This window comes from Molothrus aeneus, chromosome 3 (assembly GCF_037042795.1).
Source record: "Molothrus aeneus isolate 106 chromosome 3, BPBGC_Maene_1.0, whole genome shotgun sequence".
NCBI classification, from domain to species: Eukaryota; Metazoa; Chordata; class Aves; order Passeriformes; family Icteridae; genus Molothrus; species Molothrus aeneus.
Window position 1 is genome coordinate 112,476,901 of NC_089648.1, and position 15,535 is coordinate 112,492,435.

General features: G+C 56.7%; 1 protein-coding gene across 1 annotated transcript in view; it reads right to left on the bottom strand.

Annotated features, from left to right (window-relative positions):
- Positions 1 to 92: 92 nt before the first annotated feature.
- SCARA5 (scavenger receptor class A member 5) overlaps positions 93 to 15,535 on the bottom strand; it is a 32,607-nt gene continuing 17,164 nt past the window's right edge. Inside the window, exons 6-9 of the mRNA XM_066545971.1 lie at positions 12,325 to 12,423; positions 6,957 to 7,019; positions 3,744 to 3,935; positions 93 to 2,264 (exon numbers count right to left, since the gene is read on the bottom strand). Coding sequence (XP_066402068.1) covers positions 2,128 to 2,264; positions 3,744 to 3,935; positions 6,957 to 7,019; positions 12,325 to 12,423 — 491 coding nt within the window. The 3' untranslated portion in view covers positions 93 to 2,127. The remainder of the gene's footprint in view (positions 2,265 to 3,743; positions 3,936 to 6,956; positions 7,020 to 12,324; positions 12,424 to 15,535) is intronic.

The window sequence follows — 15,535 nt, forward strand, 5'->3', positions numbered from 1 at the left end:
AATCCCATTAAACCTCATAAACCCCATAAACCCCATAAAACCCCATAAGCCCCAAAAACCCTATAAAACCCCATAAATCCCACAAACCCCACTGGGAGAAGCACAAATCCTTTATTTCTCTGGGAGCGTTCCCATTCCCTGGGATCCAGGCTGGGGATGGGGATTTGGGATGGATTTGGGGTCGTCCTTTTTGGGAACTCGCCCGGCCCCTTTGGGATGGGTTTGGGATCATCCATTTGGGATCTTCCCCGGCCCCTTTGGGAGGGGTTTGGGGTTTTCCCCTTTGGGGCGGGTTTGGGGTCATTCTGTAATGGGATGGATTTGGGGTCAGTCCCTTGGGGGCAGATTTGTGGTTTCCCTTTGGGGCAGGTTTGGGGTTTCCTTTTGGGGCGGGTTTGGGGTCATTCCCTTATGGGGCGGGTTTGGGGTCATTCCGTAGCCCTTTAAGATGGATTTGGGGTCATTCCCTTTTGGGATGGGTTTGGGGTCAGTCCCTTGAGGCAGGTTTGGGATTTCTCCTTTGGGGTGGATTTGGGGTCAGTCCCTTGGGGTGGGTTTTGGGTTTCCCTTTGGGGCAGGTTTGGGGTCATTCCCTTATGGGATGGATTTTGGGGTCATTCCCTCTGGGACAGATTTGGGGTCAGCCCCTTTTGGGGTGGGATTGGGATCATTCCTTGGCCCTTTGGGATGGGTTTGGGGTCATTCCATTATGGGGCGGGTTTGGGGTCAGTCCCTTGGGGTGGATTTGGGGTCAGTCCCTATGGGATGGGGTGGATTTTGGAGTCAGTCTGTCCAGCCGGTGTCAGTCTGTTACGGGGTGTATTTTGGGGTCAGTCTGTCCGGCCGGTGTCAGTCTGTCTGTCCGTTCGGGGTCAGTCTGTTACGGGGTGTGTTTCGGTGTCAGTCTGTCTGTCCGTTCGGGGTCAGTCTGTCCGGCTGGTGTCAGTCTGGTCGGTGTCAGTCTGTCCGTTCAGGGTCAGTCTGTCTGTCCGTTCAGGGTCAGTCTGTTACGGGGTGTGTTTCGGTGTCAGTCTGTCTGTCCGTTCGGTGTCAGTCTGTTATGGGGTGTGTTTCGGTGTCAGTCTGTCTGTCCATTCGGGGTCAGTCTGTCCATTCGGTGTCAGTCTGTTACGGGGTGTGTTTCGGTGTCAGTCTGTCTGTCCGTTCGGGGTCAGTCTGTCTGTCCGTTCGGTGTCAGTCTGTTATGGGGTGTGTTTCGGTGTCAGTCTGTCTGTCCGTTCGGGGTCTGTCTGTCCGTTCGGGGTCAGTCTGTTACGGGGTGTGTTTCGGTGTCAGTCTGTCTGTCCGTTCGGTGTCAGTCTGTTACGGGGTGTGTTTCGGTGTCAGTCTGTCTGTCCGTTCGGTGTCAGTCTGTCTGTCCGTTCGGGGTCAGTCTGTTACGGGGTGTGTTTCGGTGTCAGTCTGTCTGTCCGTTCGGGGTCAGTCTGTCTGTCCGTTCGGGGTCAGTCTGTTATGGGGTGTGTTTCGGTGTCAGTCTGTCTGTCCATTCGGGGTCAGTCTGTCCATTCGGTGTCAGTCTGTTACGGGGTGTGTTTCGGTGTCAGTCTGTCTGTCCGTTCGGGGTCAGTCTGTCTGTCCGTTCGGGGTCAGTCTGTTACGGGGTGTGTTTCGGTGTCAGTCTGTCTGTCCGTTCGGGGTCAGTCTGTTACGGGGTGTGTTTCGGTGTCAGTCTGTCTGTCCGTTCGGGGTCAGTCTGTCCGTTCGGGGTCAGTCTGTTACGGGGTGTGTTTCGGTGTCAGTCTGTCTGTCCGTTCGGGGTCTGTCTGTCCGTTCGGGGTCAGTCTGTTACGGGGTGTGTTTCGGTGTCAGTCTGTCTGTCCGTTCGGTGTCAGTCTGTTACGGGGTGTGTTTCGGTGTCAGTCTGTCTGTCCGTTCGGTGTCAGTCTGTTACGGGGTGTGTTTCAGTGTCAGTCTGTCTGTCCGTTCGGGGTCAGTCTGTCTGTCCGTTCGGGGTCAGTCTGTTACGGGGTGTGTTTCGGTGTCAGTCAGTCTGTCCGTTCGGGGTCAGTCTGTTACGGGGTGTGTTTCGGTGTCAGTCTGTCTGTCCGTTCAGGGTCAGTCTGTTACGGGGTGTGTTTCGCTGTCAGTCTGTCTGTCCGTTCGGGGTCAGTCTGTCCGGCAGCGCACTCCGGCGTCCTCGGCGTGGCCGCAGTTGGTGCGGCCCCAGCCCGAGAAGCTGCAGAGCTCCAGGGACTCCTCGGTGCCCGTGCAGGAGACGTCGTCCATCCAGATCTTCCCGGAGCCTGGGGACGGACACACGGACACCGGAATTACCGGGGATCCCACAGGAGCCATTCCCGAAACCCGAGGAACCGATCCCCGGGATCCCGATGACCCATTCCTGAATCCCAAAGAGCCATTCCCAATCCCACAGGAGCCGTTCCCAAATCCCAAGGAGCCGTTCCCGAATCCCACAGGAGCTGTTCCCAATCCCACAGGAGCCGTTCCCAATCCCACAGGAGCTGTTCCCAAATCCCACGGGAGCCATTCCCAATCCCACAGGAGCCGGTCCCGAATCCCACAGGAGCCATTCCCAAATCCCACAGGAACCATTCCCTGGGATCCTGAGGAGCCGTTCCCAATCCCAAATCCTGTTCCTGAATCCCACAGGAACCATTCCTAATCCCAAGGAGCCAATCCCAAATCCCATTCCTGATCCCGAGGACCCGTTCCCAATCCCAAATCCCACAGGAGCCATTCCCAATCCCCAGGAGCCAATCCCAAATCCCGTTCCTGATCCTGAGGAGCTGTTCCAAATCCCAAATCCCATTCCCAATCCCAAGGAGCTGTTCCCAATCCCGAATCCCACAGGAGGCGTTTCTGATCCTGAATCCCATTCCCAGTCCTGAGGAGCCATTCCCAATCCCAAATCCCACAGGAGCTGTTCCTGAATCCTAAGGAGCCATTGCCATTCCCAATCCCGAATCCCATTCCCAAATCCCAAGGAGCCGTTCCTGAATCCTGAGGAGCATTCCCTGGCATCCTGAGGACCTGTACCCCAATCCCACAGGAGCTGTTCCCCATCCCAAATCCCATTCCTATTCCCGAATTCCACTCCCAAATCCCACAGGAGCTGTTCCTGATCCCGAATCCTGTTCCCAATCCCAAGGAGCCATTCCTGAATCCCGTTTCCAATCCGAAATCCCATCCTCCAATCCCAAGGAGCCTTTCCCCGGGATCCCAAGGAGCTGTTCCCAAATCCCGAGGAGCCGTTCCCCATCCTGAATCCCATTCCCCATCCCAAATCCTGTTTCCAAGTCCCACAGGAGCTGTTCCCCATCCTGAATCCTGTTCCCACTCCTGAATCCCGTTCCCGATACCAAATCCCATTCCTGAATCCCACAGGAGCCATTCCCCATCCTGAATTCCGTTCCTCATCCCAAATCCCATTCCCGAATCCCACAGGAGCCGTTCCCCATCCTGAATCCCGTTCCCAATCCTGAATCCCGTTCCCAAATCCCACAGGAGCCGTTCCCCATCCCGAATCCCGTTTCCAATCCCGAATCCCGTTCCCAATCCCAAATCCTGTTTCTGAGTCCCACAGGAGCCGTTCCCCATCCTGAATCCCGTTCCCAATCCCGAATCCCGTTCCGGAATCCCGTTCCCGCCGCCATTCCCGTTCCCGAATCCCATTCCCGCGGAGCCATTCCCGATCCCGCGGAGCCGTTCCCACTGCCGATCCCGAATCCCGTTCCCGCCGCCGTTCCCGCTGTTTGGCGCACCTTGTCCGAAGCGCGCCATGCGGAAGACGTCGGCGGCGCCGGGGTAGCCCAGCATGCGGCACGCCACGTCCCCGTCCCGCCCGTCCCAGCCGTCGTCGCACACCGAGCCCCAGCGCCGCTCGTGGAAAATCTCCAGGCGCCCCTCGTGGGCCCCGGAGCCGTTCACCAGCCGCACCGAGCCCTCCGACGGAGCTGGGATGGACATGGGGACACCAGGATGGACATGGGGACACCAGGAGGGACATGGGGACAGCAGGGGGGACATGGGGACACCAGGATGGACATGGGGACACCAGGAGGGACATGGGGACACCAGGATGGACATGGGGACAGCAGGATGGACATGGGGACACCAGGAGGGACATGGGGACACCAGGAGGGACATGGGGACAGCAGGAGGGACATGGGGACACCAGGAGGGACATGGGGACACCAGGGGGGACATGGGGACAGTAAACGTGGGGATGTAATCCATGGGGGCAGGAGCCGTTCACCAGCCGCACCGAGCCCTCCGACGGAGCTGGGATGGACACGGGGACACCAGGATGGACATGGGGACACCAGGGGGGACATGGGGACAGCAGGAGGGACATGGGGACACCAGGAGGGACATGGGGACAGCAGGACGGACATGGGGACACCAGGAGGGACATGGAGACACCAGGGGGGACATGGGGACAGCAGGATGGACATGGGGACAGTAAACGTGGGGATGTAATCCATGGGGGCAGGAGCCGTTCACCAGCCGCACCGAGCCCTCAGACGGAGCTGGGATGGACATGGGGACAGCAGGATGGACATGGGGACACCAGGGGGGACATGGGGACACCAGGGGGCACATGGGGACAGCAGGATGGACATGGGGACAGTAAACGTGGGGATGTAATCCATGGGGACAGGAGCCGTTCACCAGCTAAACTGAGCCCTCAGACGGAACTGGGATGGACATGGGGACAGCAGGAGGGACATGGGGACAGTAAACATGGGGACAGGAGCCGTTCACCAGCCACACCGAGCCCTCCGAGGGAGCTGGGAGGGACACGGGGACACCAGGATGGACATGGGGACACCAGGAGGGACATGGGGACACCAGGATGGACATGGGGACAGCAGGATGGACATGGGGACACCAGGAGGGACATGGGGACACCAGGATGGACATGGGGACAGCAGGGGGGACATGGAGACACCAGGATGGACGTGGGGACACCAGGATGGACATGGTGACAGCAGGGGGGACATGGGGACACCAGGATGGACATGGGGACAGCAGGAGGGACATGGGGACAGTAAACATGGGGACAGGAGCCGTTCACCAGCCGCACTGAGCCCTCCGAGGGAGCTGGGAGGGACATGGGGATATGGGGACACCAGGAGGGACATGGGGACAGCAGGGGGGACATGGAGACACCAGGATGGACGTGGGGACACCAGGATGGACATGGTGACAGCAGGGGGGACATGGGGACACCAGGATGGACATGGGGACAGCAGGAGGGACATGGGGACAGTAAACATGGGGACAGGAGCCGTTCACCAGCCGCACTGAGCCCTCCGAGGGAGCTGGGAGGGACATGGGGATATGGGGACACCAGGAGGGACATGGGGACAGCAGGGGGGACATGGGGGCAGGAGCCGTTCACCAGCCGCACTGAGCCCTCAGACGGAGCTGGGATGGACACCAGGATGGACATGGGGACAGCAGGATGGACATGGGGACACCAGGGGGGACATGGGGACACCAGGGGGGACAGCAGGATGGACATGGGGACACCAGGGGGGACATGGGGACAGCAGGGGGCACATGGGGACAGCAGGATGGACATGGGGACAGTAAACGTGGGGACAGGAGCCGTTCACCAGCCGCACCGAGCCCTCCGAGGGAGCTGGGAGGGACATGGGGACACCAGGATGGACATGGGGACACCAGGGGGGACATGGGGACACCAGGATGGACATGGGGACACCAGGGGGGACATGGGGACACCAGGATGGACATGGGGACACCAGGATGGACATGGGGACAGTAAACGTGGGGATGTAATCCATGGGGACAGGAGCCGTTCACCAGCTAAACTGAGCCCTCAGACGGAGCTGGGATGGACATGGGGACAGCAGGAGGGACATGGGGACAGCAGGAGGGACATGGGGACACCAGGGGGGACATGGGGACAGTAAACGTGGGGACAGGAGCCATTCACCAGCCACACCAAGCCCTCTGAGGGAGCTGGGGACGGACATGGGGACACCAGGATGGACATGGGGACGCCAGGATGGACATGGGGACACCAGGGGGGACATGGGGACAGTAAACGTGGAGCACTGAGACCTCAGATGGAGCTGGGATGGACATGGGGACAGCAGGAGGGACATGGGGACACAGCCAGGGGGATGGGGGCAGCAGCCGCACTGAGCCCTCCGAGGGAACTGCGGGATGGCAGGAGGGACGTGGGGACAGCGGCCAGGGGGACAGCAGCCATGACCACGGGGACACCCTCCATGGGGACAGCATTGGTGGGAATGTAATCCATGGGGGCATCAGCCATGGCCATGGGGACACCATCCGTGGGCACATCATCCGTGGGGGACAGCAGCCATGGGGATGGGGACAGCAGCCGTGGGGGCAGCAGCCATGGTGGCATGACCCGTGGTGACGTCATCCACGGTGACGTCATCCACGGTGACGTCATCCATGGTGGAATAATCCAGGGTGACATCCCCAGGGTTTGTGGCATCTCAAAGGGATGGGGACCTCCCACATGGTGACATCATCCAAGCTGACACCATCCATGGTGGAATCTCCAGGGATGCTGTCCCCAGGCCGGGACGTCCCTGGGATTCCATGGACAGTGTCCCCAGGCCGGGACGTCCCTGGGATTCCATGGACAGTGTCCCCAGGCCGGGACGTCCCTGGGATTCCATGGACAGTGTCCCCAGGCCGGGACGTCCCTGGGATTCCATGGACAGTGTCCCCAGGCCGGGACGTCCCTGGGATTCCATGGACAGTGTCCCCAGGCCGGGACGTCCCTGGGATTCCATGGACAGTGTCCCCAGGCCGGGACGTCCCTGGGATCGCAGGAGAACCCCGGGACGGTTTTCCCAGTGTCAGGAATTCCTCTTTCCCTCAGGAATTTCCCCTCCCCGGGCTCCCAATTCCCAAAACTCTCCCCAGGCTCCGCGCCGGGATCTCCGTGGGGAGCGCCCGGAACTCACCGGTGCCAGCAGCGGCTCCTCGGTCCCCCCGGTCCCCCTTGTCCCCCTTGGGGCCGCGCTCGCCTGGGAAGAGAGGAGACGGAATCCTGGGGGTGCACTGACCTCCCCACAGAAATCCACAGAAATTCCCAGAAATTCACAGGAATCCACAGAAATTCCCAGAAATCCCCAGAAATTCACAGAAATCCCCAGAAATTCCCACAAATCCCCAGAAATCCCCAGAAATTCCCAGAAATCCCCAGAAATTCCCATCCCCCTTTGATGCCCCTGGACCCCCAGAAATCCTCAGGAATTCCCATAAAGTCCCATAAATTCCCATCCCTCTGTGACCCCCCCGGATCCCATAAATCCCCCCAAACCCCCATCACTCCCAATATCCCATTTCCCATCCCTACTCCCAAAAATGGCAATTCCCAAAAATCCTCTGGGAAGGCGCCTGCGGCGGAGGGAAGACAAAGGCCCGGAGCTCCTGGAATTCCTGACTGCAGATCCCAAAAAGGGCAGCAAACCCCGGGATTTGGGGATGGAATTCCCCCCGTGGAGGTGGAAAAGCCCGTTTGGGGCTAAAAACGCCTCATTTGGGGGCCAGGGGTGGGGATTCCCAAATCCCTGAGGGAGCACCAGGAAATCATGGAATGGTATCCATGGGAAAGGGCAATGCCAGGGGGTCGGGAGCAGCTGGATAAACATTCCTGCCTGTTTGATATCCCGGGAATGATTCCATATCCCGGGAATGATTCTATATCCCAGTCATGGTTCAATATCCCGGGAATTATTCAGTATCCCAATAATGGTTTTAATATCCCAGGAATGATTCAATATCCCAGCAATGATTCCATATCTCTCTCATGGTTCTATATCCCAGGAATGATTCCATATCCCGGGAATGATTCCATATCCCAGCCATGGTTTGATATCCTGGGAATGATTCCATATCCCAGCCATGGTTTGATATCCTGGGAATGATTCCATATCCCAATCATGATTTTATATCCTGGGAATGATTCCATATCCCAATCATGCTTTGACATCCCAGGAATGATTCCATATCCCAATCATGGTTTAATATCATGGGAATGATTGCATATCCCAATATTGGCTTAGTATCCTGGGAATGATTCCATATCCCGGGAATGATTCCATACCCCAATCATGGTTTGATATCCCGGGAATTATTCCATATCCTGGGAATTATTCAGTACTGAAATCATGGTTTAATATCCCGGGAATGATTCCATATCCCAATCATGGCTTAACATCCCAGGAATTATTCAGTATTTCAGTATCCCCATCATGGTTTAATATCCCGGGAATGATTCCATATCCCAGCCATGGTTTGATATCCTGGGAATGATTCCATATCCCAATCATGGTTTGGTATCCTGGGAATGATTCCATATCCTGGAAATGATTCCATATCCCAATCATGGTTTGATATCCTGGGAATGATTCCATATCCCGGGAATTATTCAGTATTGAAATCATGGTTTGATATCCTGGGCATTATTCAATATCCCAGTCATGGTTTAATATCCTGGGAATGATTCCATATCCCAATCATGGTTTTATATCCCAGGAATTATTCCATATCCCGGGAATTATTCAGTATCAAAATCATGGTTTAATATCCTGGGCATTATTCAATATCCCAGTCATGGTTTAATATCCCGGGAATGATTCCATACGCCAGGAATGATTCCATATCCCAATCATGGTTTGATATCCCGGGAATGATTCCATATCCGGGAATGATTCCATATCCCAGTCATGGTTCAATATCCCGTTAATGACCTCACTAACGAGCTCGGACATTCCTTGGCTCTCCCGGCGCCTCCTCCTCCCTCATTCCCAGCTTTTCCAGGCCCTGATTTGCCGATCCCGGCTTGGCCAAGCCTGGCCCGATCCCAAGGAAAGGCTCAGGGATGCTCCAGGAACAACAAACAACACCCAAAAACCCGGGAGAAAGGAAAACGCGGGATGGGAAACGATCCCAAAAAGGCCGAGCCGGGCAGGAAATTCCTGCCCTTTCCCTGGGAGAGCGGGATTGCTCCCGCGGGCTGCGTGGGACGGGGGAAAGGGATGGAGCTGATGGGATCCAGATGGAAAATCCCGGGAACGGGGCCAGGGATGCGGCTCCCGCCTCGGGATGGGGTCGGGATCCTGGAGCGGCCCCGGCTCCTCACATCCAGAAATCCCCAGGGATTGGGAAGAGACAGTGCCGGGTTCGGGGGGTTCGTCCCCAAAATGGGGTGGGGGAGAGGGTGGAGCGGTGCCGGGAATTCTGGGATCAAGGGTGCGCAGGATCCATCCCGAGGGATTTTCATGGAATTCGGGACTCACAGTGAAGCCCCTGGATCCTGAAATTCCTTCCCAAGTAGGAGTCGGGATGGGGCTGGATCCAACGCCAGGCTGGGAGAGCAGCTGGGAATGTGCAGCTGGATCAGGGGAGGATCCAGGGAATCCTTGGAGCCGCTTGCCCATCCCAAAGGGGCTCCAGGAGAGCTGGGATTGGGGCAAGGGCTGGAGGGGCAGGAGCCAGGGAATGGCTTCCAGTGGGAAAGGGGAGCTTGGGATGGTGGGATCCTGGGAAGGGATTCCCGGCTGGGCTGCAATTCCCAGAGAATCCCTGGATCCCTGGCAGTGTCCAAGGGTGGATTGGGATCACCCTGGGATCGTGGGAGGTGTCTCTGGGATCAGGGATTTGAAGGTCCATGGATCCCATCCCAAATCATTCCAAGATTCTGGGATCAGGGACACTCAGGATCCATCCTGAGGGATTTTTATGGAATTCAGGGATGGAAAAGGGAAGGGAGACCCTTCCTGGAGTCCCCTGTTCCCAGTGAATTCCCAAAATTCCTTGTGAAGGAGGAGTCGGGGTGGGGACGGATCCAACCCCAGCCTGGGAGAGCTGGGAATGGAGGGAATTCCTTGGGAAAGGGGAGCTTGGGGTGGGATCTCAGAAAAGAATTCCTGGCTGGGCTGGAATTCCCAGAGAATCCCTGGATCCCTGGCAGTGTCCAGGGAAAGGCTGGATCACCCTGGGGCCGTGGAATGTGGAGGAGGATTCCCATCCTGAAATCCCAAATCCCCAACTTGTCCCGGTTTCCGCCGCCGCCCCGAGAGCAGCAGCAGCAGCAGCAGCGGGAGCCCGGGAATCCCGGGATGGGGTGGGTGGGAAGGGACCCTCAATCCCATCCCATTCCAACCCCGGCACCCCCCGCTATTCCCGGGCTGCTCCAGCCTTTCCTGGGACGCTCCTGGGGATCCAGGGGCAGCCGCAGCTTCTCCGTCTCCCTCTTCTCCCCCCTTTTCCCATCTCTCCTCTCTTCCCTGGAATTCTCTGGTGGGAATAACTCGGTGACTGCAGCTCCTGAGGAGTTCGGGCTGGAGAAGGTCCCAAATATGGGATCCAATTCCCGGAGGGAGCCTCGGGGCTGGGACAGAGCCCGGGAATTTGGGAGAAGCTTCTCCTGCTCCATCCTGCCCGGCGCCTTCCCCCAGACACCACCAGAGCATTCCAGGCCCTTCTCCCATCTCTTTTTGTTTTTTTGGGATTGGGCACAGAATGCAGGCCCAGGCACAGTGACAGAGACCCTCAGCTCCTCCCACGGATCTGCAGGGATGGGTGGATCCCAAAACCCTGGGAAAAGCCCCAGGAGCATCCACCGATCCCATCTTTCCGGGTGGAATCAGGTTCTGCCTCCAGGAACATTCCCAAAAAACTCCACCCTGGGGATGTTCCTGAAGGAATCTTCTCTTTTCCCCCTGAATTTATCCCCAAATTCCGATCCCAGGTTGGATTTTTCCTGCTCTTTCCTCCTGAGCGTATTCCCTGCACGACCTTTTCCATGGAAAAGTGGGGAGGGTGGATCTGTCCTCACTGCCCAGGATAATTTTTCCCATTTGGAAATGAGGAAAAAAATTCCCCACTGGGGTCATTTTGAGGAAAAACCCATCGAGAACGGGAAAATACCAACGAGGAAAAGGACTTTGGAATCTGCTCTTCCTCTGCCAGGCCGGAGCCCCTCCGGGAGAGGTTCAAACCTGGAAATTTCCATGAGGAGGCTCCTCCACACCTAAAACCCCATCCCAGGATTCCTGGGATGCGATTCCCGAGGAACCGAGGGCTCCTGTGCTCGGCAGGGAGTCCTTGGAGAAGGGTCCTGCAGAAATCTGGGATTTAGGGCAAAGCCTGGCTCTGGATCCGTGCCCAGGCCCGGGTCTGTTTCCCGTAAATTCCAGAGAATCCCATAAAACTGCCTGGGCGCTGCCAGAGGGGCTGGAATTCCATTGGAAAAGGGGTCGGATGAACCCCTGGATCCGACATTCCCGATCTCCGGGGTGGGGGACACACATTGGAGCGGGGACAGCAGGGATCCCTGGGATGGGGATGGGATCCGGGAATGGCTTTGGGGTTTTCATGGAATTGCTGAGGTTGGCAAAGCCCTGAGAGACCATCGAGAGCAGAGGTGGAGCTCCCATTCCCAAGGGATCCGAATCCGTGGGAATGTGGCTCATGGAGATGCGGACTGGGGTGGGAATGGTTGGGCTCGGAGAGCTTTTCCAGCCTCAACAATTCCACGATTCCTCGGTGAGCAGATCCAGCATCGGGGCCGGCAAATCCCAACCCAACCAGCCGGGATCATTTTTGGGATCATTTTCTGGATTTAAGGGGATCTTGACAAGAGCCAGTGAGGAAACCCCGACATTCCTGGTGCTCCAGGGATGTATCCAGGGGTTTTCCAACCTCCTGGAGCAACCTGGGATACTGGAAGATGTGGAAGGGCGTGGAATTCAAGGATCTTTAAGGTTCCTTCCCACTCAGTCCCAATCCCAATCCCAATCCCAATCCCAATCCCAATCCCAGTCCCAGTCCCAGTCCCAATCCTAATCCCAATCACCTCCAGGTTTCTATTCCCTACAATTCCCAGCTCTTCCTGGGATGTTTTCCCTTCCAGCCTCCCCAGCAGGAATTTTGAGGCACAAAGGGCATTTTTTGGGGTTTTCAATCCTGTTTTTGGTTGCAGCTGGGAATTTCCCATCCCAGGTGTCCGGGGGCAGCCGTGTCCCGCTAAATCCCGACTCCCTACTCCCACAGCTTTCCTGGGAAGATGGGAAACCGCAGCCAGCCGGGAACACCCCAGAAAACACCAGGAGATCATTCCCAAATCCCTGCCAGAGCCCCGTGGAGTGGGAGGACATCCCAAATCCATCCTTTCCCTCGGTGGACGGTGAAGGAATTGTTGGGATTCCCGTTCCTCCAGGAGGTCCGGGCGGTCCCAGAGCCAGAGGATCCCCCGGCCCCCCTCATCCCGGGATCTCCGGAGCCCGTGTGATCCCGGATTCCCGCCGGGATCCGCCTCCCTACCTTTGAGCCCCCGCGTTCCCGCGGGGCCGCGCGGGCCCAGCTCCCCCTGGTCCCCCTTCAGCCCCCGCGGGCCGGGCGGGCCCCGCTCCCCGGGAAGGCCTGGAATGAGGAGCAGGGACACAAAATGAGGCGGCTCCAGCAGAATTCCACAACCCCGATGCACCTGGGAACGCCGGGAGAGCCCGGAGAGTCCGTCCCGTGCTGGGAGGGATGAAAGTTTGACAAGGAAGGGTCACAGATGTGGGTGCCTGGCAGAAAGATTTGTGAATGTGGAGTCTGATGAAGGAATAGAGATGGAAGCAAGTTTTGATGTAGAAGAAAAGAATTGCTGAGCCAGTCTGGCTGGATAACCAAGGAGGCAAAGGGTCTGTGAGTTAGAAGGGGTTTTTATGGCTTAGAGCAAAGGATAAACCCACCCCAGACAAGGAGATGCTTTTACCAAGCAGAAAGAGAGCACAAGCAAACAAGTAAATAAAAGGTCTCAGAATTTTCCACTGCAAGAAAACTGAGAAACAACTTCTGGCTTAAACTGCAATGTACTGACTTTTAGTGATTGGAGAATAGTGACATGAATATGGTAATTACAGCAGTTATGAGAGGCTATAGGTAATAGTTAAGGTGCAGATTGGTTCTACTGTGTGAAGATGCTCAGGAAAGTAAAGTATAGAATGCAATGTAACCAAAAGAAAAGAATATAATGCATTTGTAACCAAAAGGAAAGTATAGAATTCAATGTAACCAAAAGAAAATAATATAATGCAGTGTAACCAAAAGAAAATAATAGAATGCATTGTAACCAAAAGAAAAGTATAGAATGCAATGTAACCAATCCCAGGTTTTATCCCTCATCCTGCAGAGGCTCAAATCCCAAAAGCTGAAAATAATCAGGAGCCAAAACAATGGGAACGAGGAATTTGAATAGAAAAATAATTGGGGGGGGGAAAATGCCTGGAGGCCTGCATCTCTCATTTCGGCCCTTACAGCCCCATCCTTCTCCTGTGCTTCCCTGGGATCCAGGATGGATTTACCCTGGTGCTGAGGAATTCCTGAGCGCCCTTAGGCTGGGATGGAGCCGGCCTAGATTGGGTTCCAAAGCTGGGGATCAAGGAAGGAGAACCAGGATCTGTCCTGAGGAGTTGGGATGTGTCCCCCCAAGCCCCAGGTCTCCAGGATCCACGCTGTCCAAGGGGTTGGAGGTTTGCTGGAGAAGGAGGGGGGTGGAACCCCCTGGTGTGGGCATTCCCCGCCTCCGGGAGGTGGGAATTGGGCTGGAGTTTGGGAATTCCTTCACAGGAGACACATCCCAACCTTGGAGGTGACTTCCATCCGTGTGGGACCTGGACCTGGATCTGCATCTGGACCTGGACATGGATCTGCTCCTGGACCGGGACCTGGACCCAGATCTGGATCTGCTCCTGGACCTGGACCTGGTCCTAGTCCTGGTTCTGGATCTGCTCCTGATCCTGGTCCTGGACCCAGATCTGGATCTGCTCCTGGGCCTGGACCTGGGCCTGGACCCAGATCTGGTCCTGGCTCTGGAACTGGATTTTGACCTGGACCTGGATCTGGTCCTGGATCTGGATCTGCTCCTGATCTTGGACCTGGACCTGGACCTGGATCCAGTTGTGGATCTGATCCTGGACCTGATTCTGGTCCTGAAACTGGACCTGATCCTGGTCCTGAATGTGGGTCTGGACCTGGATCTGGGTCTGGATCTGAAATCTAAACTTGGGTCTGGACCTGGATCTGGGTCTGGATCTGAAATCTAAACTTGGGTCTGGACCTGGATCTGGGTCTGGATCTGAAATCTAAACTTGGATCTGGACCTGGATCTGGGTCTGGATCTGAAATCTAAACTTGGGTCTGGACCTGGATCTGCATCTGGTCCTGGCCCCCAGCTTGGTCCTGGACCGGGATCCAGGTCTGGCTCCGGGGTGGAGGGAGGGACCCTGTGCTGGAGACGGGATCTGCTGGGACCTTGGGATGATCCCACGGGATCGATCCAGGTGGGGCTCAGCCCAAGCCTGAGGCGGGCTCGGGTCCAAAGCTCCGCCAGGGTTTAAGCCCGGCTCTGTCCCTGTGGAGGGAGCCCTGGACTCCCCAGGCACCGCTGCCCCCGCCCTTCCTGGGCTGGGCTTTTCCAAACTGAGCCCCGATTTTCCTCCGGTTTACGAGGAAAAAAATCCTCCCGGAGGAATTCCAGCCCCAGCTCCAATCTTTCCCTGCTGTGTCCATCCCCAGGAGGGATCAAGGCCTGGATTTCTGCAGGCTGGGGGCAGGAGGGTGGATTTTCCATGGAAAAGGGAATTTTCCTTAGGAAAGGGGATTTTCCAGGGATACACCTGAACCCGACCTTCTCAGATCCAAAGGGTGGTGCCTGCATCCCAAAAATCTCCAGGAAAAGACCTAAAAATCGTGGCTCTTCCTGAAGGTGAACCCTCCCGGGATTGCTTTGTTTTTCTGTTTGAACAAGAAAAAAAAAAGGGGGAAAAAAAGGAAAACCGAGGAAAACAGCCAATATAATTCTGAGGGTTGTTACACCCAAGAAAAACAGCCACGAATCCGTCAGTGCCAGAAACTCCAGCTGGAGGGAGAAGGAACACGGGCAGCTGGAGGGCCTGGCTGAGGGAGATCGGATTTCCAGGCTGGCTCTGCCTCGATGGGCTGGGCCGGGGAGGCAGCGATCCCAAAATCCCAGGGTTTGAGCCCAAAGCAGCCCCAGCAAGGTCGTGGTGCCTCGGAATCCTTGGAGCAGAGGATTCCAGGCATGGATCTGGAGCTGGGGCTGGAGCTGGGGCTGGAGCTGGGTCTGGGTCTGGGTCTGAGTGTGGGTCTGGGTCTGGGTCTGGATATGGATCTGGGTCTGGATCTGGGTCAGGGTCTGGGTCTGGATGTGGTTCTTGGTCTAGATGTGGATGTGGATGTGCGTCTGGGTCTGGATCTGGGTCTGGATCTGGATCTCAGTCTGGGTCTGGATCTGGGTCTGGATCTGAGTGTGGGTCTGGATCTGAATCTGGGTCTGAGTGTGCGTCTGGGTCTGGGTCTGGGTCTGAGTCTGGATGTGGATGTGGGTCTGGACCTAGACCTGGATCTGGGTCTAGATCTCATTATGGGTCTGGGTCTGGGTCTAGGTCTGGATTTGGGTCTGAGTCTGGGTCTGGATCTGGATCTGGGTCTGGGTCTGGATCTGGATCTGGGTCTGGGTCTGGGT